A 24,799-nucleotide genomic window follows, 5' to 3' on the forward strand; every position below is an offset into this window, starting at 1 on the left:
TCCTCCGCCCTCCGTTGTTGTTGGAGGGCGACTGCCTCCAACTGCCCAGTAGCATCCTTCACGAGCCTCCTCCACAGAGGCCGATCTTGACACCGCTGGTACCAGTCATCGGCAAGTCCACTCAGCTCCACGTCCTCCTGTACCACATCACTCCATCTCTTCTCTAGCCCGTGCCGCGCCCGCTTAGCCCCCTCAATCCGGCCAAACAAAAGCTGTTTCGGCATGCGGTGGCTGGGCATGCGGGCTACATGACCCAGCCATCGCAGCCTTGCCTGCCGGAGGAGCTCACCGATGGGACCCTGCCCAGATCTTTCAAGGATTTGTGAGCTCCTCACACAATCCAGTCTGGTTAAACCCAGGATGGATCGTAGGCAGGCCAGCCTAAATGTTTCCAACCGGCGAAGATGTTCCATTAGGGGGGTCCACGTTTCGCAAGCGTAGAGAAGGGAGGGAATGACCGTGGCCGAGAAGACCTGAAGCTTAGTGTGGAGCGACAGACCAGGTAGCTTCCACACAGCGTTACGCAACCGATGAAAAGATATTGCCGCTCGACTGATTCGGAGTGAGACCTCTGCTGTTAAACTTGAGCCAGTCATAAGCACACTGCCCAGGTATGGGAAACTCTCCACTCTCTCCACAACTGCCCCATCACCGATTGGGAGTTGTGGGGGTGGAGTGTCCGATGGTACAAAATACCCAGGCAGGTGCTTAGTTTTGGTGGGGCTGATGGTAAGGCCCCACCTCTTAGTGGCACGCTCCAGTCTCAGCAGCAGCGTCTCCAACTCCTCCTCTGACTGAGCAGCTATTACCAAGTCATCAGCATACATAACGTGGTTGAGCAATAGGGAGCCATCCCTTGACCGCACCCGGGCATCGATTAGCCTCCCATTATATCTGTACCATATGGAGATTCCCCCGGTACAGCTATTGAAGGCTTCACGAACCACGTGGTCAAAATAGATGTTAAATAATGTGGGAGCCAGAGGACATCCATGTCGCACCCCAAGGTGTACAGGGAATGGCTCTGACTCCCGGCCACGTAGTTTTACGTGGCCGGGAGTCAGAGCCCGCTCACCATCATGAAGGTCCTTAATGATCGTGAGCAGAGGGTCAGGTACTCCAAAAGCACGAAGAACGACCCAGAGCCCAGGCCTACTGATGGTATCATAGGCCTTGACCAGGTCAATAAAGCAGAGATGTAGGTCTTGTTGGAATTCCCTACACCTCTGCTGTAGCAGACGGACAGAAAATATGGCATCTGTGCAGGACCGCCCTTTCCTGAAACCGCATTGGGGCTCCGCAAGCCTCTCCTCAGCGTGCCTGGCAAGGCGATGCTGAATAATCCTTGCCAGGACCTTTCCCGGCACACTGAGGAGTGAGATGCCCCTGTAGTTGTTACAGTCTGTGCGGTCCCCCTTCTTAAAAAGGGGGACCACCAGGGCATCCTTCCAATCCTGCGGAACCCGTCCAGTGGTCCAGACTGTTGTTATGATGTCATATAGGGCAGTCTGTGCACAAACGCCACCCTCCCTCAGCATTTCGCTTGGGAGATCATCTCTGCCCGCTGCCTTTCCTGGTCTCAGACTCCGGATCGCCTTCAATAATTCCTCAGCAGATGGCACCTCAGCCAGCCACTCACAGGGGGTGACTTCATCCAATATTTGAGGCACCGCAGCCTCAGCAGGGTCATCCTCACTTTGTGCCACGATGTTTTCCTGGCTGAGGGATTTTCCCTCCCCCAGGACCTCACAGAAATGCTCAGCAAATCTGCGAACCTGTTCCTGGGGGTCGGAAATTGGATCACCGTTTTTTCCCCTAATGATGGTAATAGGTGTGGCGCTGCAGGTTACTTTTTTGATGGAGTTAAATAGAGATTTGTGATCACGGGCCACTGAGGCAGACTCCATCTCCTCAGCAACCCGCGACCACCACCCATCCTTGCAGCGCCTCACAGCTCTCCGAACCTCCGAGCGAAGGCTGCGGTAAGCCTCCTCATTCTCTGACGTGGGATTCTGTAGCCGATGACAGTGGGCCTGTCGCTTTTTCTCAACCATCCTGAACAACTCCTCTGTCATCCAGGGTGTCTGGGGAGGTCTGGACCGCGTACCCAAAGCAGCCATGGCAGCTGCATGAGTCACAGTCCTAAACCTCGCCCATTTACCCTCGACATCAGGAGGAGTCGGGGACGATGCCAATCCCAGCCGCAAGCGATGATGAAATTCTCGCTTGCAACTTTCATCAGATAACTGAGACCAGGCCACTTTAGGTTGGAACGGGATCCTGGGTGTACACCCACCACCGGAGTGGAAGAATGGCAGGCGCATCTTACAGATGACTAGTCGATGGTCAGAGGGCAGATCAGCTCCACGGTAGGTCCTGGTGTCAAGGACATGAGCTCGCATTCGCTGGTCCGTCACTATGTAGTCCAGCAGATGTTCTTGCTTGGACCCGGCATGCATCCATGATGTTGTGTGGATGCGCCGATGCCGGAACAGCGTGTTGGTAATTACAAGCCCATGGGCTGCACAAAAATCTAGCAGCCTCCTACCGTTGTTATTGAGCTGATCTGGCCCATGCCCTCCAATCACTCCAGACCAGGTGCCAGTATCATTACCAACTCGGGCATTGAAGTCACCCAACATGATGACTCTATCCCGAGGGGCCACTTTAGCCAGCACCTGTGACAGGAGGTCATAGAAGGCATCTGACTCATCGGCTTTGCCTGCATCCCTCCACGGATGTTCATCTTCGGTGGGGGCATAAGTAACCACGACCACCATTCCTCGCCTCTGGTTGATGGGAAGGCGAGCCCAAAGTAGCCTGGGGCTTACAGCTTCCCACACCTCACCGCCACGCTCCCACGCCCCCTTCATTCTTTTGTTCAAAAGAAGACCCACACCCTGTTGTTTGGCAGTCTGCTGCCCCGAGTAGAGGACTGTCCACCCCTCATGGTGGCAGGAGCCAGAGCCGGTCCACCGGACCTCCTGAATGCCGCATAGATCCAGGCGGTACCGGTCCAGCTCCCGACAGAGGAGTGGCAGCCACAGAGACTCACACACAGAGACTCACACACGTACAACAACCGCCATTCAACAACAACTGCCAACACGACGCTTGTGCCAGGCTATGTGCACGTTGAGGCCACGTGAAGTGACTCACGTACACACAGAGACTCACACACATATACACAATGAAAAACATGTTTAATAAAAAATAATAAAAATAAAAAGTAGGATTTAACCTCGGTTACCCCCATAACCCGCAGCCCCGCGTGCTTCCCGCATGGCCACCGAAGAACACGGTGGTGACGTCACAGTGCAGTGGTGACGTCACCGAGCGTGGTGGTGACTTCCCAGCATAGTGGCAACGTCACAACGGGGTGGTGACGTCACAGGGCAGTGGTGACGTCACAGAGCGTGGTAGTGACTTCCCAGCATAGTGGCAACGTCACGACAGGGTGATGACGTCACAGGGCTCGCACGTGGTCAAGGAGCCCTGGGGAAAGGAGCTCAGCAAGCAGCTAGCTGGGGAACTTGAGGCATCGATTATTTTTTAGGAGTAGCATGATGATTATTGTTATCATCACCATTGTTGCGAATCGGAAACTTCCGAGTAGCAGCGCGAGTCGCAAAGCGTTCCGGAGGAATCCCTGCGCGTGCGTGGTTTTTATTCCCTCCCCCCCCCCCCCCCATCTCCCTCCGTCGCCAGGACATGGACGTGGCGAAGCTGCTCAGCTCGGGCTCGTTTGGGAACCTGGAGAACCTGAGCCTGGCGTTCACGCGCGTCACCAGCGCCTGCGCCAAGTTCATCATCAAGCTGCCCGCACTCAAGCAGCTCAACCTGTGGTCCACTCAGGTGCGGCCAACCCGGCCCCCTCTACCCCCCCCCCTCCCCCCTATGCCGCCCCCTCTACCCCCCCACCCCGCACCCTCTACCCCCCCACCCCGCACCCTCTACCCCCCCACCCTGCCCCTCTACCCCCCTACCCCTCTACCCCCCACCTCGCCCCCTGTCCCACCTTGTTGGGTAACTTTTCAAACGTGGTAAAATTGTACCGTGGTTGTGCGTGGTGCCTGCGTGTGTGGTGTGTGCGGTGTATGCGTGTGTGTGGCGTGGTGTGTGCGGTGCGGTGTGTGCGTGTGTGCGGCGCGGTGTGGTGTGTTGTGCGTGCGTAGTTCGGCGACGCCGGGTTGATCCAGCTCTCGGAGCACCTCTCCTCACTGCAGGTGCTCAACCTGTGTGAGACTCCGGTGACCGACGATGGCCTCCTCTCGCTCACCGGTAAAACGCGTGCACGCACGCACGTGAACGCACGCACGTGAACGCACGCGTGTCTCGTGGGCGTGTCTCGTGGGCGTGTCTCGTGGGCGTGTCTCGTGGGCGTGTCCCGTGGGGTGATGACGAGTGCGTTGCGTGTCTCCTCCTCCTCCTCGTCGTCGTCGTCGTCGCTGCGTGGTCTGGCTCAGCACTGGTGAACCTCTACAGCCTCAACCTGAACAGCACCAAGCTGTCGGCCGACACCTATGAGGTGCTCAAGGTGAGCACGCCCCCACCGGTGTCTGTCGTGTGTGTGTGTGTCAAACTCGGCCTCAAACGAGTACCTGGGCGCGGTGTAGTAAACATCGCCACTGGGGAGACAAAGGCGGCCGGGCGTGGTGCCGGCCTCCCCCCACCCCCTCCTGTGCCGTTCCGGCCTTCGCAGGCGCTACTCGCTAACAGCACTCGCCCCAACAGTCTGTTAAGGCTGCTACGGGGGGGTGTTTGTATTTGTTTGTCTGTGTGTGCATCTATGCACGTGAGTGTGGGGCGGGGAGCGGTAGCGGTCAGTGCACTGCGCTACGAATCGCCGCGACCCGAGTTCGATTCTCGCCCAAGGCCAACACCGGCGACGATTACCTGAATTGGTCCTGGGCCTCCTCCTAGGTCGACTCGGTCTCAAAAATAAGTCGCCTGTTGCGGTGTGAAAAACGTCGCCGCCGGGGAGACGAAGGATGCCGGGCGTGGTGCTGGCCACCGCTTCGCGCGCCGTGCCGGCCTTCATAGGTTCTTGCTAACAGCACTTGCCCCAACAGTCTGTTGAGGCTATATGGGGAGGTCTCTGCCTTTGTACATCAATGCTGTTGCCGTTGTTGCTGCCGTCTATCACCCCCTAATCCACGGTGGTTCCCTTCTCTCATCATCTCGTCCGCAGGCCAAGCTGCCGAACCTGCAAGAGGTGGACATCCGTTACACGGACGCTTGGTGACAGTGGGCGAGCGGGACGGGGAGAGAGGGGGTCGAGGGTGGTGGGGGGGGATAGTGAGAGATAAACAGTCCCGATTGTGGCTGGATGCCACGTGACTCTTTATAAATGTAAAAAAAAAAATATATTTTTTTTCCCCGTTAATTTTATATTTTTTATTTTGCGTCACATTCCGCTGAACAAAAAAACCCTGTGAGCCTGGTAGCCGGCGGCGGCGGCGGTGGTGGTTGGCACAGTATGGGAGCGCAGCTGGTGCATCTGCCAGTCATCTCAGTCGGTCAACCCACGTCTGTCCCGTGACCTCCCGCCGGCGAGGCCTTCCACACCCAGCCTGGCACAAGCGCCGCGGTGACGTCACCGCCGCACAGTGGCGAATTGGCGGCTGCTGTTGGTGGCGGTGGCGGTGGCGGTGGTGGTGGTGGTTGTGGCGGGCGGTTTGGGCAAAGCAGTAACCGCAAAAACTGAGCACGTGTCGCGCGCCGTTGCTGCTGCTGATACTCGTGCTGCCATCAGCACCGCCAATGCCAACATCGAAAACCGCCTGCTGCTGATACCAACACTGCCATCAGCACTGCCACCAATGCTTCCATCTATCGCTTCCGCAACCACTACCACCAGCATCTGTGTCATCGCTGCTCGAAATATCATCATCAGCAGCAGCAGCACTATGAATTATTTTAATCGCCACCACCAATGCGATTAAACGGTGTTGCTGATCATCGGCACCACCAACACTACCATCAGCACTGGTGAGCTGGTCGCCCTAGAAAAAGAGGCAGTATTCAGTGTGGTCTCATTGGGCCCATATTTATATCGCCTGGTTAAATAAAGGATGCGAAATCATCACCACCACCACCACAATGCTATCATCAGCACTATCGTCACCGACAGTGCTACTGTCATCGGTGCCGCCAACACTCTCATCAGGACTGTTGTCACACAGGACTGTCACTACCACTATCATCGCCAACGTCATCACAAACACCATCACGAAAACAAGACAAAGATCCCCCCGTGTAGCCTTAACAGACTGTTGGGGCAAGTGCTGTTCGCGAGCACCTATGAAGGCCGGCACGGCACACGAGGGGGTGCGTGGCCAGCACCACGCCCGGCCGCCTTTGTCTCCCCAGTAGCGATGTTAACACACCGCATTAGGTACTCGTTGGAGGCTGCGTCGACCTAGGAGAGGCCAGGGACTGGTTCAGAGAATTGTCACTGGTGTTGACCATGAGCGGGAATCGAACTCGGGTCACCGGGTTCATAGCGCAGCGCACTAACCACTACGCCACCGCTCCCCACGCCACCACCACCATTTCCTTCAATGTAATCACAATCACGATTGTCATCATCACCAGCACCACAAACTGCCACCACTGTCACCACCAATAACACTGCCGTCACCATCGCCAACACCACCACCATCATCATCATCATCACCAACACCACCACCATCGCCAACACCACCACCATCATCACCGCCACCATCAGCCTCCACCGTGAGCACTATCATCATTGTCACCATCGCCGCCACCGCCATCATCACCACCAGCAGTGGTGGCAATTCCCGGGCCAATTATCACGGCAGAGATGCAGGTTTACCGCGCTCACGACCTCGATTGATTTTCAAAGACGTGGGGCATCGGACGGCAAGGGAGAGTGGTACGTTCGCGTGTGCGAAGAGCGTACATACCACGGCGGCGGGCATCCGATGGGCACCGAACGATGGCCGAACAAGACGGCTCCGTCGGTGTTCACCGTCCGGCATTCACAGTCGGTACTCACCGCCGCTGTGCCGCCGCTGTTGCTGTTACGACCGTGCAGCTGCTCCCCCCCCCCCCATGGCTTTTTCGGGTCGTGCCGCCGTGCAGGTTCGGCACGATGTCCGATGTTTCGGTTCGCGGTACCTCCCCCCCCCCCCCCCCCCCAAAGAGAGCTACGAATAGTGGTTAAGAATTTTGCGATTTGCCAACAAAAATTCTTATCGTGACCTTAAATGGGGGGGGAGGGGGCGGGGTGGAAGTTCAATGTTTAGACCCCGACTCATTCATGACATCTGTCCCAGGGTGACTGTGGTCATCCGGCACGCCGCATCCAGTTTACCGCTCACTGTTAGCCACGTTGCCACGTACGCGTCCGGTCTCACGTGACAGCCGGGACATTGCCCCCACCCGGCACTATACCACTCGCTGTGCCCCGTCGCTACTGCTAAGTCAAGTGCCACCTGCGTCCAGTTCACCGTTGACCTGTTGAAATATTTCCGCACCGCGGCACATCGCATCCCAAGGTACCTCTCACTGTGGCTGGAGTGGGGGAGGGGCTACCAGTCTCCCCCACGTGAACCACTACTCCATTCCTGCGTCAGAGTAAACTTTGTTTTATTTTATTTTTTCCAGGTCAGTTGGCGGCAGCGTGTACCAAACGCTGCATCACCGCTCCCATTTTTTTCCTGTCGAAATTAAAACACTAAACAACGTATTTTTAGTCGACCAGTTAAGGCCCCACTGAGCTATTTAGCTCTATTTCAGAAGCGACCTGGCTACCACAAATTAAAGCTCGACAAAGTGGGCTAATCACCAAGCGGAAATGTATAGCAGCCAACTCCTCATTAACGCGAAATGTTGATTCTAATTGTGGAAGGGAAAAACCGTGCGACCTGGAGAAAAATCCACGCGACCATGGGGAGAGAGAGAGAGATATGCAAAACTCCAAATATAGAGCAGGAATCAGGGTCGGGATCGAACCCACGACCTCCTGTATACCAGGCAAGGTAGTTAACATCTCACCACCATGGCGCGTTAATCCACACATACCTTTCAAATACCTCTCGTGGCACCAGGTGGCATAAAAGCAAACCTGGCAGGATTGTTCATTCCTCCTGTGCTTTCTTCGCTGTATTTATTATTATATATATTAAACAAACAAAAAAGTGTAAGGCGTAATAGTTAAATCAAGGTTTTAGCTATCGTTAACATTTTTTTCAAGGGGACGTATAGAATTCGTAGCATATATTGCCAAGCGCAGGAAGTGCAATACCCGTGAACCACAGTTGTGGCCTGCATTGCGCATTTATCGATGGAACTGTCCGATATTTTATATCAGATACCCGACTTTTTTTTCCACTGGCACATCCGAGGCGAGCCAGCGGGGCTTGGCCCTCGCGGTTTCGGGCGGGGTGTTTTTTTTCTTTTTCCACTGGACATTTGCCAACCTGAGCCATAACCGAACCGCGATGACACGCCAGCCTGACAAAGAAGACGTTCGATTAGCGCGCTTGAGTACGTAGGGTGCGAAAGAAGTTCAACATGCGTATGCGCAATACGTCTGAATCCGGCTTGGGGCCAAGCAGGGCCAGGGACGGGGTTTAACGGTCCGTCGGCTGCGCGTTACTCGGTACGCCCGTGTGCGGACACGTCATTACCGAGTCGCCCACGCGCGTCTCCACTCGTTCACCGCGTGTGACGGCACGCTATGATGGCACGGAGGGCATCACAGTGTCGCCCGCACGCGTCTCCACACGCTAGCTCACCGCATGCGACATCGGCGGCACGGCACGGCTCTTGCGGTGGATATAAACGATGCCGGCCGCCATCCTGAGCTGCCGTCGGGCTGGCTCGGCTCGGTTGTGCGGTGGAAAAGATAAGATGTGTGCCGGGCATTGAGCGTAGTGTCGAGACGGTGTCCCCAAAAGGCCGACCTTAGCTTTATTCGAATTTGCGCACAGGTGCCCATCAAGGTATCATTCACCGTCAATGTGTTTCTCATTGGGACGCAGTTTGAGCTACGGTTGGTTTAAAGTGAGTGTGGTCCCCGCTTTTTTTTGATTTATCTGAAAAAAATTGGACCGATGTTCGGATAATGCGTTTTAAAAAATAATTTCGAAATTATGACGTCTCGGGAAATGACGTCACTTATGAAGAAAGGCCATTACCCGAAACGTCAGTTTTATATATATTTTTAATTCCACACAGTTATTGACGAATGTGAGCTATACGAATTTTTTAACAACCCAGTTCCAACCATTGTCTTAAGTAGAATTATTCAACGTCTGGATGATACCTTCTTGACACCCTAGATCATTACCGTGTGTGTGTTTCATCATCATCATCATCAACAGCAGCGGCCATGCTCAATCCACTGCTAGATGAAGGCTTCTCTCGCAAGCCACCATCACCGTCATCTCTCATCACGAGTGTGCTAATTCACCGGGCACTGGCTCTATACACTCACCACTCACCGCTCACCACCCATCCACTCACCGCCCACTCACCACCCACCCACTCACCGCCCACTCACCGCCCACTCACCACCCACTCACCGCCCACTCACTACTCACTCGCCACTCACTCACTGCCCACTCACTCGCCACTCACCACCCACTCACTCGGCTCTCACTCACTCACTCGCCACTCACTCACCCACTCACCCACTTGCCACTCACTCACCCACTCACTTGCCACTCACTCACCACCCACTCGCCACCCACTCGCCACTCACTCACCACCCACCCACTCGCCACTCACTCACTGCCCACTCACCACCCACTCACTTGCCACTCACTCACCCACTCACTCACCACCCACCCACTCGCCACCCACTCACTCACTCACCCACTCACCCCTCACTCACTCACCCACTCACCACCCACTCACTCACCCACTCGCCACTCACTCACCACCCACCCACTTGCCACTCACTCACCACCCACCCACTCACCCACGAGAGCCGATTCCATTGTCGCTGCATCTCCGCTACGCGCGTGCCCTGCACTCCCAGGTTCCTCCCGACCGCAGACCATCTCGGACCCCTTCCGGGTGTCCCTCGGCTTGTAACGGTGACATTGCGAACGATGGTTGATGGTGTTAACGATTGTGATGATGATGACGACGACGACGACGATGATCGTGATCTTTAATGGGGACGCTTAATTGAAGGTCAGACATCATCATCGTGAGTTTTGTTTACCTCAGAGGCATTTCCGCGTCGTGTTAATCTCCATTAGTCGAAGGTAAACAACAACCATTTACGGAAATTCGTTACGACCAGATTGTCCAGCAATATTCTGAGGATAATTATTTTGTATTTATTGAAATAAATGGTTCAGTTGTCTTGGCACTCCCCCCCCCCACACTCGCCGCTCCCCCCCCCTCCCTTTTCGAAGTGTCACTATTGATACTGTTGTTTTAGAGTAATTACACGCACGTAGAAGTTTATCGGTTAATCTCAACTTACCAAACAAAATTCCAATGACGTCGAGTTGAGGAATTTGTACAAATTTTACGGCAAAAAAGCATCGCTATATTTCACCTTATTCGACCTTAAGCTTTTAAAAAATAAATAAAACGTATTTATAAAAAGAAAGTCCAAAATTTCAGATATGATAAAAAAAAATATATATACAAAAAAAATTGTGTTCAATTTTAATAATAAAAAAAACATTTTTTTTTTTACACCCTCGTAAATGTATAACTTTGTCGTTCCACTGTTGGATGAAAGCCTTTCTTACCCACACGTCCGTGTCGGTCAGGGCCCAGGGGGGGGGGGGTGGGGAGGCGGAGGAGTGGTGTGTGGGCTTGTTCGACCATACTTCACCACTGCGGTCAGCGCGGGTTGTCCAGGTGTCGCTCGCCACTGATGTTAGCCGTGGCCTCTGTGCCACCGTCTCCACACCCGCAAATTAACAGGGGACCTTTACTGAGCCCCCCCCCTCTCCCAATTAGTCCAGTGTCCGTCACGCATGCTTCTCGTATAAACAGCGACAAAGGAAGTTTATTCGGTGTTCCCGTACATTTCGTAGTGACGAGTCTCTCTTTTTTTTGTTTGTTGTTTAAACTTTCTTGAAAGGCTGAAAAAAAACCAGATTTTTTTTCTTCATATTTTGATACTGTCAGCAACAACAACAAATGGTATCCCGTAGATAATCGCTGCTCGAACCGAGCTATGGGTGTTCGCATTATTGCATTGTTCCCTGTAACTTATTCGCCTTCTGGAGTCGTTCTCTGGTCTGACACTGGTGGTTGAGACAAGGCTCAGAAAGAAGGCTGCGTCTCCGGTGTAGGCCAATCAGTTTCAAAAGAATAAGCGTAACAATATTATTATTATTCTTGATTTGAAGCTTTCGTGACTGCAGGAATCCATACTCTTTGGTTCTTTCGGTAAAGTCACGTAGGTAGAAAAATAATATATCACGGCGTTTCGATCGCAACACAAAATAATAATATTGTTGTTATCGGGGCACGTTTGTCTGCGTGTCTTACCACAAACACGCGTGTGAGCAATGCAGACTTGATTCCCTGCAAAAAAAACAAGGTTTAAACATTTTAACACGACCGCCTGTTTTAATTGCCAAAAAGGATAACCACCCCCCCCCCGTTATTCTTTCTAGTTAAATATTTTATGTATTTATTTCTCATACGACCGAGTCGGTGCACGTCAAACACCGAGAAGTCTGGGTTCGAATCCGGTTTCAGCTCTCGCGTGAGTATCCGAGCCTGTCTGTGGGCGTCTCTGTGCGTGGATACGCTGCTGCTCTGCCTTCGCATCTCTCTCTCTCTCTCCCTGTCAATGCACGCCTCGGATGATGGCAGGGGAGCCGTGCGCTTCGTGGGGGCGCGGCGGCTGCTTTGGCCATACTTCACCACGCTGGGCTGTGCGGGTTGGTGAAGGTCGCGGTGTGGGTGTACGGCGCGGGGGGTGGAGGGGGGGGGGGAGAGTCGGTTCACAAATCACTTCGCCACTGTTGTTGACCTTGCACGGGACTTGAACTCGGGTTCCCGGGGTTCGAAGCGCTGGGGTTTGCTGCGTCCGTCCACTCTTTAGTAACGGATTAAAAACATCGGTTTTTTTTGTTTTGTCTTAAAAAGTCACCGCATTCATCACGAAGACTGCCTTATAACAGACAAATGTAGACCATAAGGCTGATGTTTCAGGATATGACCCATCTTCAAGAGCGCAGAGAGACTGACTTCGTAGTTTTGAGATGGCACTTTGCACTGGGGGTGGGGGGGGGGGCTGAAGAAACCGGAACGCATCAAGAAAATCAACAAATTGGAACAGTTGTTGTTGTTGTGTGTCAATGGACGTGCGATCAGTTGCCCTAATTGTACACAGTGAGCATACAACTGCACCTGACTCTGTTCGTGTGCAATCGCCGAGTTGCCAATGGAATCCTCTTGCCTTTTAACCCCCCCCCACCCGTCTTTGCGACACGCGACGAGGAGTCTGTTCAGAGCAGTGTGCCCGTCCCGTTGTATTAGGGAATGGCCCACGGAAGCGGATATAGCAGAGCTACCACTGAGATCCGTGGTTCTTCAAGTGACCTTGGGCCACACACAGACTGGTCCAAGGAAGCGGATATAGCAGAGCTACCACTGAGATCCGTGCTTCTTCAAGCGACCTCTGGTCCACGCACAGACTGGTCCACGGAAGTGGATATAGCAGACCTACTAATGAGAACCATTCTTCAAGAGACCTCTGCCCCACATACATTAGAGGGTCACACTTTCCTGCCCCGCTCTGCATATGAGAGTAATGTCCATCACATGGCAGTTAACTCGATGTTTTCATTTTCAGAGTTGGAATTTTGCCCGCTTAAGTGCAGAACCAAATTTTTAAGTGATGGTTTGTGTGTGTGCAGCCATTGGTGCCTGGGCTTAGATCATCAACCTCCACTACACTTTTATAACCCGGTTTAATCACAACTCGGTCTATGTTAGTCTATGGGTCTCTATGTGGGTCTCTATATGGGTTTATGGGTCTCTGTGAGTCTATGGGTATCTGTGTTAGCCTATCGCTCTCTATGCGAGTCTGTGGGTCTCTGTGAATCTTTGGGTCTCTATGTGTGTTTGTGGGTTTCTATGCGAGTTTATGGGTTTCTATGCGAGTTTATGGGTCTTTGTGAGTTTATGGGTCTCAATGCGAGTCTGTGGGTCTCTATGGGAGTCTATAGGTCTCTCTGTGAGCCTGTGCCTCTGTCATTGGTGACCGGCCTGAGACTATCAACCTACTGCACTTGAGAGCCCGGTTTAATCACGGGCTGCGGCTGTAACCTCCCGGTTGGCTACATACGGAGCAAAACAAGTTCAACGTATGGTACATATATAACCTGGAATCGAACCCAGGTGTTCAGCGGTGCCGGCTCAGCGCTGCGTGTCTGAGCCACCCGGTCTCGCTCTTTGCTGTTTATTCTCTGATAATCGCACCGTTATTTTTTATTGCTACAGCTGGGGAGGGGGGGGGGGGGGGGGTATGAGCAGCTGTTGCAAGGTTGCATAAAATGACTTGGGGTGGAATTTCCGATTCGGGTGTCACTTAAAATTGGAAAAAACTCGGCACATGCGTAAATAACGCCGTGGCCTTAAAAGGAAAAAAAAAATCGGCACCTTTTGGGGCAATGGCCCTTCTTCATGGCACGTACATTCAGAAGGACCGTTGCCCGAAACGTCGCCTATTATTTCCTTTGAAGGCACCCCACCCGCCACACAACGTGTTGTTATTGACAAACGCGTTGTTGAGGCTTTGTTGATCATTGTTGTGCCACTGCCAACGCAGCGAGCAAGCAGCAGCACCACCACCACCCAATCCAACTTATTGAATTTCAACAAATTAATGTGAGGAGTTCGGCATTACTTTATTTAAAAAAAACCCCGCGCAATCCGAATATTTTGCGCGACCAATCGCAGACGCCAATCCTGGTGATGCAATCCCCCCCCCTCCTCCTACCCCCTCCCTCCCTCCTCCTGACCCCCCCACCCCACCCGCAACTCCTGGCGCTCTGCATCGTCCGCGGTTGACGCCAGTCCCGCCGCGTTCCCTTCCCTCCAGGTCGTCCACACCGATCCCGCACGATGGAGGGGAGGGGGGGGATGAAGCTAGTGCGGGGCCTGTAGCATATGTTATAAAGAGGCTCTAAATACATAAAAAACGTCAATATTAAAACACAAATTTTGAACTTGTATAGTAAAGTAATTGTATTTTCTTCATTCGCTATACAGCCAGATAATACGACAAATCGATAACCTTAAACACCCAGTCGTTCGTAAAAGTTGAAGGCGGTATAGTACCGTAGTAATCGAGCAAGTGCAGAATCACTGAACTGGAATTGAGAGCTTGAAAGCATTTAGCGCGAGGCCCTTCAAAGTGCGGGGCCCGTAGCTACTGCATATGTAGCTACTACACATGTAGCTACTACACATGTAGCTACTACACATGTAGCTACTACACATGTAGCTACTACACATGTAGCTACTACACATGTAGCTACTACACATGTAGCTACTACACATGTAGCTACTGCACATGTAGCTACTCTTGCTACTAGGATAATCCGGCACTGAGTGGAGGGTTGTTGTGGGGGTGGGAACGGTAGAACCATGGTGGGGAGGTAGGGGGACGCTGGCAATACCGCTATCCAGCAGTGTTCTTCACTCATTTCTAGATTTAAAGCTTTCGTGACTGCTAGGATCCATACTCTTTGGTTCTATTGGGTAAAGTCACGTAGGTAATTGTTATTTTATTCTTCACTCATGTTCAGTGCGAGAGCCCCCACACCATTTGAAACCATCTGGGGTTTTGACAGCACGATCATGGGGTGCTTTCACATTTGTGTATTGTCAGGGGGCCCACTAAAGGCCACCAGGGGCGGCCAGTGGCCCACGGGCCTTGCAATGAAGACCACTGGCCGAAACGAACTCTCTCCCCAAAAAAAGCCCTCTCGTCGTGGCCAGCAGACCTTGACATCTGAACAATATCGCCGCCGCTGCTGCTGCTGTCTGCCGCCGCTGCGACTCGCAAGCAATGGAATAAAACCGCTGCGCAGAGTGAACTCGGGTGGTCACTAGAGACATTTGATGGTGTAGGGCGCACCCCAGGATGACCCCTAAATAGCACCGGCTCTGATTATCCCAACCCCATAATCCTAGGAGGTGGAGGGTTGTGGTGGTGGTGATTGTGGTCCGGGCCAGAATGTCTGAAAAAACTCGGGGCCGCTTTGATAAAAGCCACCTTTTTTTCTTTCGTTTTTGTATTTTAAGGACGTTGCTGCGGGGTGGCGAATGCGTAAAATCGCGGGCAGGTTTAAGGAAATGCCACGGCAAAAAGTCCGTGCGTGCGTGCGTGCGGCGAAACAAGCACTCGGCGCTCCAGAAGGTTTTTGGCTTTGGTTCCAGCACCGGCGTGCTTCGAGGGGTGGGGGGGTCAATTGAGAATTCGTTCTCATGCCGTGAGCGTTAGCAATGTCCGGTTTGATGACCGTGTTGCGTGACCGGTCTAAAGGGGGGTGGGCAGGGGATGGGAGTGGGTAGGGGGAGACGGGGTGGAGGGGTACGACACAGGCAACTCGAAAGAAACGTTAAACGAATTATTAAACGCGAAACCGCAATGAGTAAAGATGCGTGATAAGTAAAGATTCGATCTGCTGGCGGTCCGCCGTGCGGTCTGACTTCCCCACCTGTCCAACCCTGGGCTCTCTGTGCAACGCCGAAGTTGCCCGCTTGTCCAAAACGTCACCTGTCAGATATTCATTTCCTTCTAAGGCCATAGTGTTACTGACCAATCTATCGGGAGTTTTTTTGGTGTTTGTGCGATTTTTTTGCCACTGTTCGGAGACCATGAATTCGCTATGCTTGGAAACCCCGGTTTAATGGCGGTCGGGCGGCTGAGACCTGGACTTGAACCCGGGTTCTTAGCGTTGCTAACTCGGCAAGTCTATGAGTCCCTGTGCTAGTCATTGAAGCCCACATGTCCAGCCACCGCATGCCGAAGCAGCTTCCGTTTCACCGGATAGAGGGGGCTAAACGGGCTCTCGAGAAGAGATGGGCTGATGTTTGAATGCATGGGTGGATGAGTGATTGGGTGAGTGGGTGGGTGAGTGGCACGGGCTAGAGAAGAGATGGGCTGATGGGTGAGTGGATGAGTGAGTGTGGGGGTGAGTGGCACGGGCTAGAGAAGAGATGGGCTGATGGGTGAGTGGCACGGGCTAGAGAAGAGATGGGCTGATGGGTGAGTGGATGAGTGGGTGGGTGGGTGAGATTCACGGGCTAGAGAAGAGATGGGCTGATGGGTGAGTGGGTGGGTGGATGAGTGAGTGAGTGGGTGAGATTCACGGGCTAGAGAAGAGATGGGCTGCTGCGGTCCAGGACGATGTCCGGCTGAGTGGTTTAAGATCGGTTTTTGTGGAGGAGGCTCGTGAAGGACGCTACTGTGGCAGTTGGACACCCATGAAATAAAGCCTGATAGCTTATTGAGCCCTTCCTGCTGAAACAAGTAAAATCTAAAATTGGCGACCGTGTTGACCTCAACAGCCCCGTTGCACTTGACTGCCCGGTTGAATCACTTTGGTTCGGCGGCCTAAACCCGGATTCGAACCCAGGGTTTTAGCGGTGCCCTGCTCTGCGTGTCTCGAACCCCGGAGCCACCTGGCCCGCCCTAACAATCACGTGTATGCTGCACTGTGCATATTTGTTAACAAGGGAGCACAGCTGAGACCCCGGTGTCGCTGCGGACTTCGTAATGAACGAAACTCGATCCTGTCTGGCAACCTGTTCGGCCGCTGAGGTCAGGGTGTAAGCAATATGAGGAAGGGACTATAATAGGAGCGTACAACAGCAACACCCCATCGAAGGCAAAGCCGCAGCCCTTCAATTGCCTGCTCTAGCCACTGCTGGCGGACGGGACGGGACGGGGGTCACAGCTTAAAGCAGCGGTTCTTAACCTTTACTGCAGCCTTGGTTCTCAGTCGTAAAAAAAAGTATGCCTTTAAACTAAACCGACACCGTGACGTCCAAGCGTGCCTCCTTCAATGTCTCTCACACAATCCGATGACAGGCACGCTGTGTACATTTCAAACAATAAGAAGTCTTATATCTTTACAGTACTTCGCTGCACGTGTAATTAATTTTACTTCATTAAGCATTCAGAAAATGCTATCAATAATTTCCGTCTCTTGTTCTCTCTCTCTCTCTCTCGCTCTGCCATTTCAAATAAAAATGTCAGGTTGTTAATTGCGAGCAGAGCGGTCGTCTGCGTGTCGGTGGAGCGGTTAGTTCGAGATATGATATTTGCATTAATTAATTGCTTTGTTCATTCGTTCATTCATTATCTTTGCTTTGTTCACCAAGTGATGCCTTGAATGTTGTGGTGGTGGTGGTGGACAGCAGAGCAGTCCCTAGGGGTACCGCGAATCGGGGCAACCGCCCCGAGCCCCGCACTTTGGGTGTAGAATGTAATACTTCTGGTTTAGTTTCTGAAGGCTTCGAGGGCCGGGGAGGGGGGGGGGTGTGAGTTGTCCCGGGCCCCACACCGATCTGTGAGCTAGTTGATGAACCACGTGGGTGTTAACTCTACCGCTGCTCGTGCTGCTGCCGTTGTTTCTGCTGCCGTGTAGCTCTCTCTGTTGTTGTTGGTTGCTTGTTGTTGTTTGTGCCGCGCGTTTGTTGGGCACGACGTCTCCCCGACGTTTCGCTCCACCGGCGGTTTTTTTGTTTTACCGCGGTGGGATAACTAACGATAGTGGCCTCGCAGCAAAGGAAGAGGTGGGTGGGGGGGGGGAGAACTTGAGTTCGATTCCTCACCTGGGGCGCATCCTGGCTTTGTGGAATGTAAACAAATGATTTGGTGACGCGACAGCTGCTGCTGCTGCTGCCACTGCTACCGCTGCTGCGTTGGCAGTGGTGCACATGCAACAGTCAACGATCGCTTAACTCAGGGGGGGGGGGGGTCGGCAAACCAAAATAACAACAAGAGCCATATATTTTTTTAATTCCGAATTCAGTAAAAAAAAATGATACGCCAATAGTTGGAAGGGCCGCAATGCACCGTGGTGGTGGTGGTGGTGAATACGGACGGGACGGCGGTGGTCCTTCGTAAATAACTGTCACGAAACAGTCACTAAAAGAGTCGCAAGCGGCTTTGGAGCTGCGGGTTGCCCGACCTCTGCCCACGGTAAACTGGACTTCCATGGTGAACTGGACTTCCATGGTGAACTGGACTTCCATGGTGAACTGGACTTCCATGGTCAGGAGTCGGCAACCAAACTGACAACAAGAGCCACTTTTTTTTCGAATTTCAAGAGCCGCCACCGCGTGCGGCTCCGATGCCCCGCAGGTTTGCAGGCCCCCTGACTTAACTCAACACCCTGGTCAATAGCAGCACCGTGCGCGTGTGTGTGGCCTTAAAATACAAATAGACGACGTTTCGAGGAACGGTCTTTCTGTATAGCACATAAAGAGGCCAGCGAGGTGGCATTAATTAGGGTCTCTAAACCTCATTATAATCTCACTGACCTGCATTTATGTGCTGGGTGGAGTTTGTATGTTCTCCCCCTGTTCTGCACGGGTTTCCTCCGGGTTGTCCAGTGTTTTCCCATAGATTAAAAAAAAAACCCACATAAAATACAATTGCCTTTGAACAAAAGCATCCCACCGGTGAAAAAAAAAAATATCCACACATTACTCCGTTGCGATCGCGCGCAGGAAATTGGCCCGATACTGCAAAACCGATGGCAGAGTCTTGAGAGTCCTCGAGGCTTTTTAAGGGGCAAGCGAGTGTGACAACGTGCCGACGCAGCTCCCAGCACGTGGGAGCGAATCGTCGGACCACGTGCCTAACAACGCGCTGACATTACGTCGATCGATGGCCGTTGTCTGTTCCGCAAGACCTTGGGGGTGGCACTGATGAGTGGCTAAACTACAGGGTAATGTAATATAAGAATGTAATGCACAGGCCCTGGTCAATCCGCTGCTGGATGATGAAGGCCTCCCCATGCCGTGTCGGTCACGGGGCGGCTGTTTGACCGCGCTGGTCACTGCGGAAGGAGAAGGCGGGGGGGGTGGGTTTATTGCCAACACCGATTAAGATATCACTCGCCACTGACGTTAAGCCATGGTTGGGAATCGGACTCGGATCGCTCAAACGACAGGGTATCGTGATCACAATGCTCTCGTGCTCTTATTTATGCGCCCACATCAGGGCTGGACTGCGCACAGTGCGCACGTGTGCGTGCTTCAAAAGACAAAGTTCCCCCGTATAGCCTTGGCAGACTATTGGGGTAAGTGCTTAACGTTAGCGGACAGGCGCACTAGGGGGTGGGAGGCCAACACCGCGTCCGGCCGCCTTTGTCTCTCCCGTGGAAATGTTTTTACACATCGTACCAGGTACTCATTTGAGGCTGGGTCAACCTAGGGGAGGCCCATGACCGGTTCAGATAAACGTCACTGGTGTTGCCCGTTAGCGGGAATCGAACTCGGGCGTCTGTGTTCGTAGTGCATCGCACTAACTGCTGCACCACCACTCCCCACTGTGTGTCTCACACACACGCACTGGGAAATAAACACTTGTAGCCTTATGGACTTGGTGCAAGTGCTGCTAGGCTGGCTCGGCGTGCATACCCAACCGGCGCTGAAGTTTATTACATGCCGCTCTGGGTTACATATTTAAGGCCGAGTTGACCTAGGGGTGGCCCAGTATAGGGGAAGATATGTATGTGGCCAGGAATCACACCCACACAAAGATCCTCCTGTACTGCCTTTACCAGACTGTTGGGGCAAGTGCTGTTAGCGAGCGCCTATGAAGGCCGACACGGCACACGAGGCGGTGGGTGGCCAGCACCACGCCCGACCGCCTTTTTCTCCCGAGTGGCGATGTTTACACACCGCACCAGGTACTCATTTGAGGCTGAGTCGACCTAGGGGAGGCCCAGGACCTGTTCAGATAGTCGTCACTGGCATTGGCCGTGAGCGGGAATCGAACCCGGTTCGCCCGGTTCATAGCGCAGTGCGCTAACCGCCACACTACCGCTTCCCAATGCATAGACACACGCAAACATTTCCACACGCACTCGCTGTAGCCCTTGCATATCCTAGACCCCCCCACCCCAACATCTGACTGCTCCACAGCCTCTCGCACCCAACCCCGTGCAGTTCAAACACACGGGAACAATTTGGAAACTAGTGGGGAGCATTTACACAAAGGGGGCCCATCTCGAGGTGCCGGGGGAGGGAGGGGGGGACCCGTGTAAGCTATTAACTTAGGGCCATTGTGGGGGGGTACCAAATATGTGTTGCCTTCCTGCCACCCTCCCAACATCTCAACGTTGTGTATGGGGGGTGCAGGGAAGGGGGTGGCATGCAAGGAGGTGGGGCATGCAGGGTGGGGGGGGGAGGCATGCACCCTCTGTATTGCCTCGTGTTATGTGTCCCACATTCACGGCGGAGCCCGCGATTTGACAGCTGGCGGGGGTTGCGATGGTGCGAGCGCGCGGCGAGTTGCGGACGTTCCGCCCCTTTGGTGACGCTCGTACAAGCGGGGCGCTGTTCCCGTGGCTCACTGTGTGACGGGGCTAGCGGGGTTCCTCGCTTGCCGTTTGGTCCGCTTTGGGCCCTGTCGGTCGGTCCGGGTCGGTCTGTTGGGTCAATTGCTACGTTCGGTCGTTCGTTCGCTCACTCTGTTGGTACGTCAGTGGGCTACTTATTCGTTCAGGATTATCGGTCGGTCCGTTGGTCCGTTAGTCAGACGATTGGTCAGTTAGTTTGTGGGTCAGTCTGTTGGTTCTCTGGTTGGTCAGTCCGGTTAGTCTGTCGATAGGGCAAGTCCATCAGCCGGTTAATTCGATGGCTGGCAAATCAGTCAGTTATTTGGTTCATTGGTTGGTCCGTCCCAACGGTCAGATGATCCGTCAGTTGCTTGTTCGGTTCCTTGGTCCTTCAGTCAGTCGGTCATTCATCCATCGGCCTGGTCAGTCTGTTGCATTAATGCAAATCGGCCGAACTTACCCTGTGAAGTGTCCTTAAACGGCAGGGCGAATCTAGCAGGAGATTGCGAAACCCATAGCCCACGGCTGCCCACTTGCTAGCGACATTCGCCGGTGAACTTAGAGGCGCGTTCGAGCCAGCCCTCTGTCCGACCCGCGGTGCGACGTGCGGCTTGCCGCACGAGTCAAGGTGCTTGCCCCCTTTGGAAAACTGCGCTCGTGGCCAGGGTTTGTGCGAATTTCCCCTCTCCAAAGCACACAGGGTAGTGCCGCCCGGGGAAACGGGGTGGTCTCGCGTCTGTGGAGTCTGAAGGTTTTTTTTTTTATGATCCCGCTCGCGTGTCACTGGCCAGAGCGTTAGTTATCAAACGATTTCCGACTCTTGGTTAATCCAGGGGTAGAAAAAAAAACATTCGTGCCGCGATTTCCTTTTTGTCACACGGGGCTCTCCGGCGTGATTTCGGGTTGCATTACCGCGTGATGTCCGACGTTTTTCTCCACGTGCCGGGAGCTGCAGAATCGGTCGATTCAGTTTCCTCAGTAAGGTTATTGAGTCGTGTATTAGGCCATCGAAGATAATGCTTGACTCTTGTATTCCTGCTTTGGTTTGTAAGAAGGAAATGCGAGAATCTGTCAAGTGAATGTCAGATGTATAATGCTTGTGCCACAGTTGCATTATTTTTAGGAGGCGTCAAAATCATCACCCATCGTCACCCATCATCATGAACCAGGGTCAATCCCACTGTTGAATGGAGGCCTACCAATTATCTTCATCAGCCATGGTCTATCCACTATCGGACGAATGTCTCCATCGCTATCCCACAGTCCTGCGATGCCACAATCAATCTCGCTCCTGCACATACACTGATCTCATCGCTCCATCTCCATGCTGGCTCGACCTATCGGGTGTGTTCATATCCCCTTTCGCTGTCATTCCATCACCAGTTTTGACCATTTGTCCATGAGCAGTCATCCATATTCAGTGATGGTTCCTTCCCAAGGTCCAATAATTTCCCTTTACAGTAAATTATAAAACTACGAACATTTTTTTTTTATTTTACCAGGAAGAGCCCACTGAGCTATGTAGCTCGTTTTCAGAAGCGACATGGCCACAAATGATTGCTCAACAAAGCGGCTCATCACGTGGAAATGTACAGCTGCCAAATACTCTTAAACGCGTGCTGTTGATTCTAAATGTGGAGGGAAAAATCCACGCGGCCACGAGGAGAGAGACATTCAAACTCCAAATGTACAGGCTTTGGGTTCGGGATCGAACCCATCACCTCCTGTATACCAGGCGAGGTAGTTAACATCTCGCCACCGTGGTACCCCAGTCGATATGATGTCTCTAAATTGCGTAATCTCTCTAATCCACGTGTTCCTTTTCCTGTCGGTCAGTGTCAATCCGGGCATGCATCTCTCCACGTTGATTTGCGACATCTCCTAATCTTTTCTTCCATTTTGTAAAATGTCCCTGGTTTATAAACCTTCCGTAATATCCACGTGTGAAATGCCAAAATAATTGGAATTTACATATGCGTACAATTGTAAAATTGTATTCGTATAACGTTCTAATATATAGTGGTTACTCGATACGCTGTATTTGCTACCTTTCTTTTGTCAATTACCGATGTTTTCTTCAGTGACATATACACACATTGTTTATGTCTGCATATAAATATGTACGGTCGTATCTGTATATATATGTGTTCCGAAGTTCTAATTTACGGTCTCAAGTAATTTTATTTATATTCACTGTATATAGGATATGCATGTAAGTGTATGTATGCATAGGCATATACTCACGCAAAAGATATACATATAGTTTTAACGACATAGTTTCCAACATTTACACTAAGATATGTGCCAAAACGTTCATGTAAATGTTTATTTTTTAATATTTATGCCGCTTATTTTCCAATTTTTTTTTTTAGTAAAATAGAAATCGTCGTTATTTAAAAACAAAAATTTGATTCGTTTTGTTGTGGGTGCCTAAACATGTTTTTTTATGATTTCGGGGGAAGAGGAAGAAAAAAAAACAATAATTATTATTTCGCGTGAAGTGTACGTATCCCGTATTGTTTTTGTGTACCGATTCAGGTTTTATTAAATATGAAAATGTAAAAGGAAAAAAACCGAAATACTAACGTGTTGTTACTGTACTTTAATAACAAAATAAAGCGAGCACTTAAAGGAATGGCTAACATGTGGCAGGAAATGCTGAGCAAGACGCAGATTAAACCATTCATGGCTCTGTGGTTTGGGAAACGTAATTAAGCAGAAAAATACCACTGGGGAGTGAAAATTTTATTCTTGGTAAAATAAAAAAAATCACAATCGTAAACAACTACAGAAGGCAGCTGCAAGTCGGTCCGGCGTTTCAATGTTTAGATTAAAGTGCGTCAGGGACGGTTGTCTTGAGATATTGGGCGAGAGGAGAGAGAGTTGCGTTGGCTAGTGGTAACGTTCAAGTTTCACAAGTAGGCCCTGGATTCGATTCCCGAGTTGGGGCGCCTTTGCGTGGAGTTTGTATGTTCTGCACCCCCCCACCCACCCCCACTCTTCTGCAAGGTTTTTCTCTGGGTTCTCTGGTTCTGTCTCCAGTTATTTGGTCTCCTCCTCATAGGCTAAAACAAAAAAGCCGTACGATTTAACTGATATTGACCAAACAATCCAACGGATAAATAATTGACCTGCAAAATTACTCGATTGGGATTAAATATCGCAGCACCACCCTTTATTTCGAACACTGGGCAGGACCCTCCTGAAAAAGTCTTGAGACTCCGTGAGGCTTTCCTGGGTTGGCAAATGTAATAACAATAGCCTAATTGGTGACAACCCATGGACTTTTTGTCAAGTCTCAGTCTGTGGATTGTTTTTAAATGAAAAATATTTTTGTCAATTTTACCAGGTAAGGTCCACTGAGCCATATAGCTCTTATTTCAGAAGCGACCTGGTCACAAATGATAGCTCAACGAAGTGGCTTATCACGTGGACATGTATAAGCAGCTAAATACTCTAAACGCGTGATGTTGATTTATAAATGTGGAGAGAAAAACCGGAGGACCCGGATAAAAATCCACGCCAGCACAGGGAGTGAGACACGCAAACTCCAAATATACAGGCGTCAGGGTTGGGATCGAACCCATGAACTCCTGTAAGACCAGGCGAGGTAGTTAACATCTCACCACCGGGGCGCCATTAAATGCTGACTGATTAACACTGGGCACTGTGTTTATTTAGAAAACATGTTTTATTTATTTAAATCTACCAATGGATTAAGCACCGCTGGGTGGAGGAATGAATAAATAAGACAAAGGGACAGGGGTCACCAATGCTGCTGCTGCTAAAGCAACAGAAATCGAGTGGCACTGGGCAGCACGCGCCGTGAGGATTACTGACGAGAGACGAAACGGACTTCCGGAGCGGAGACGCAGAGAGAAAAGGAGAGAGAAGCGGAGGGGAGACGGCAGCAGCGAGAGGTAAACAGCGAGTTCGGAGACCACGGCCGGACGGCTGGGCAGGAGGAGCTGGGGAAAGGGAAGGGATGGAGAGAAGTAGGGGGGGAGGCCTTTGTCCGTGAGCGGGAGGTTACAAGATGAAGACGACGACGACAATGGACTCGCACGGAGATCCATAGACTCACATAGAGATCTACTCACACGGAGACCCACAGACTCACATAGAGATCTACACTCACACGGATACCCTTAGACTCATACAGAGACCCAGACTCACAGATCTAGACTCAAACCCAGGATCTCAGCGGTGCAGGCTCAGTATCTTTGACGTCAAATCACCACCCTCCCCCCCTC

The 24,799-nt window shown here is 52.0% G+C and overlaps 1 protein-coding gene across 1 annotated transcript in view; it reads left to right on the top strand.

The window, feature by feature from the left end:
• Positions 1-23,119, top strand: part of LOC116952048 (C-Maf-inducing protein-like) — a 121,794-nt gene extending 98,675 nt beyond the window's left edge. The window contains exons 19-22 of the mRNA XM_032971057.2: positions 3,709-3,855; positions 4,176-4,281; positions 4,467-4,537; positions 5,192-23,119. Coding sequence (XP_032826948.1) covers positions 3,709-3,855; positions 4,176-4,281; positions 4,467-4,537; positions 5,192-5,245 — 378 coding nt within the window. The 3' untranslated portion in view covers positions 5,246-23,119. The remainder of the gene's footprint in view (positions 1-3,708; positions 3,856-4,175; positions 4,282-4,466; positions 4,538-5,191) is intronic.
• The last annotated feature ends 1,680 nt before the right edge of the window (positions 23,120-24,799 follow it).

This window comes from Petromyzon marinus, chromosome 45, assembly GCF_048934315.1.
Source record: "Petromyzon marinus isolate PM22_M1 ecotype Great Lakes invasive population chromosome 45, UKy_Petmar_22M1.pri1.0, whole genome shotgun sequence".
Classification (NCBI taxonomy): domain Eukaryota; kingdom Metazoa; phylum Chordata; class Hyperoartia; order Petromyzontiformes; family Petromyzontidae; genus Petromyzon; species Petromyzon marinus.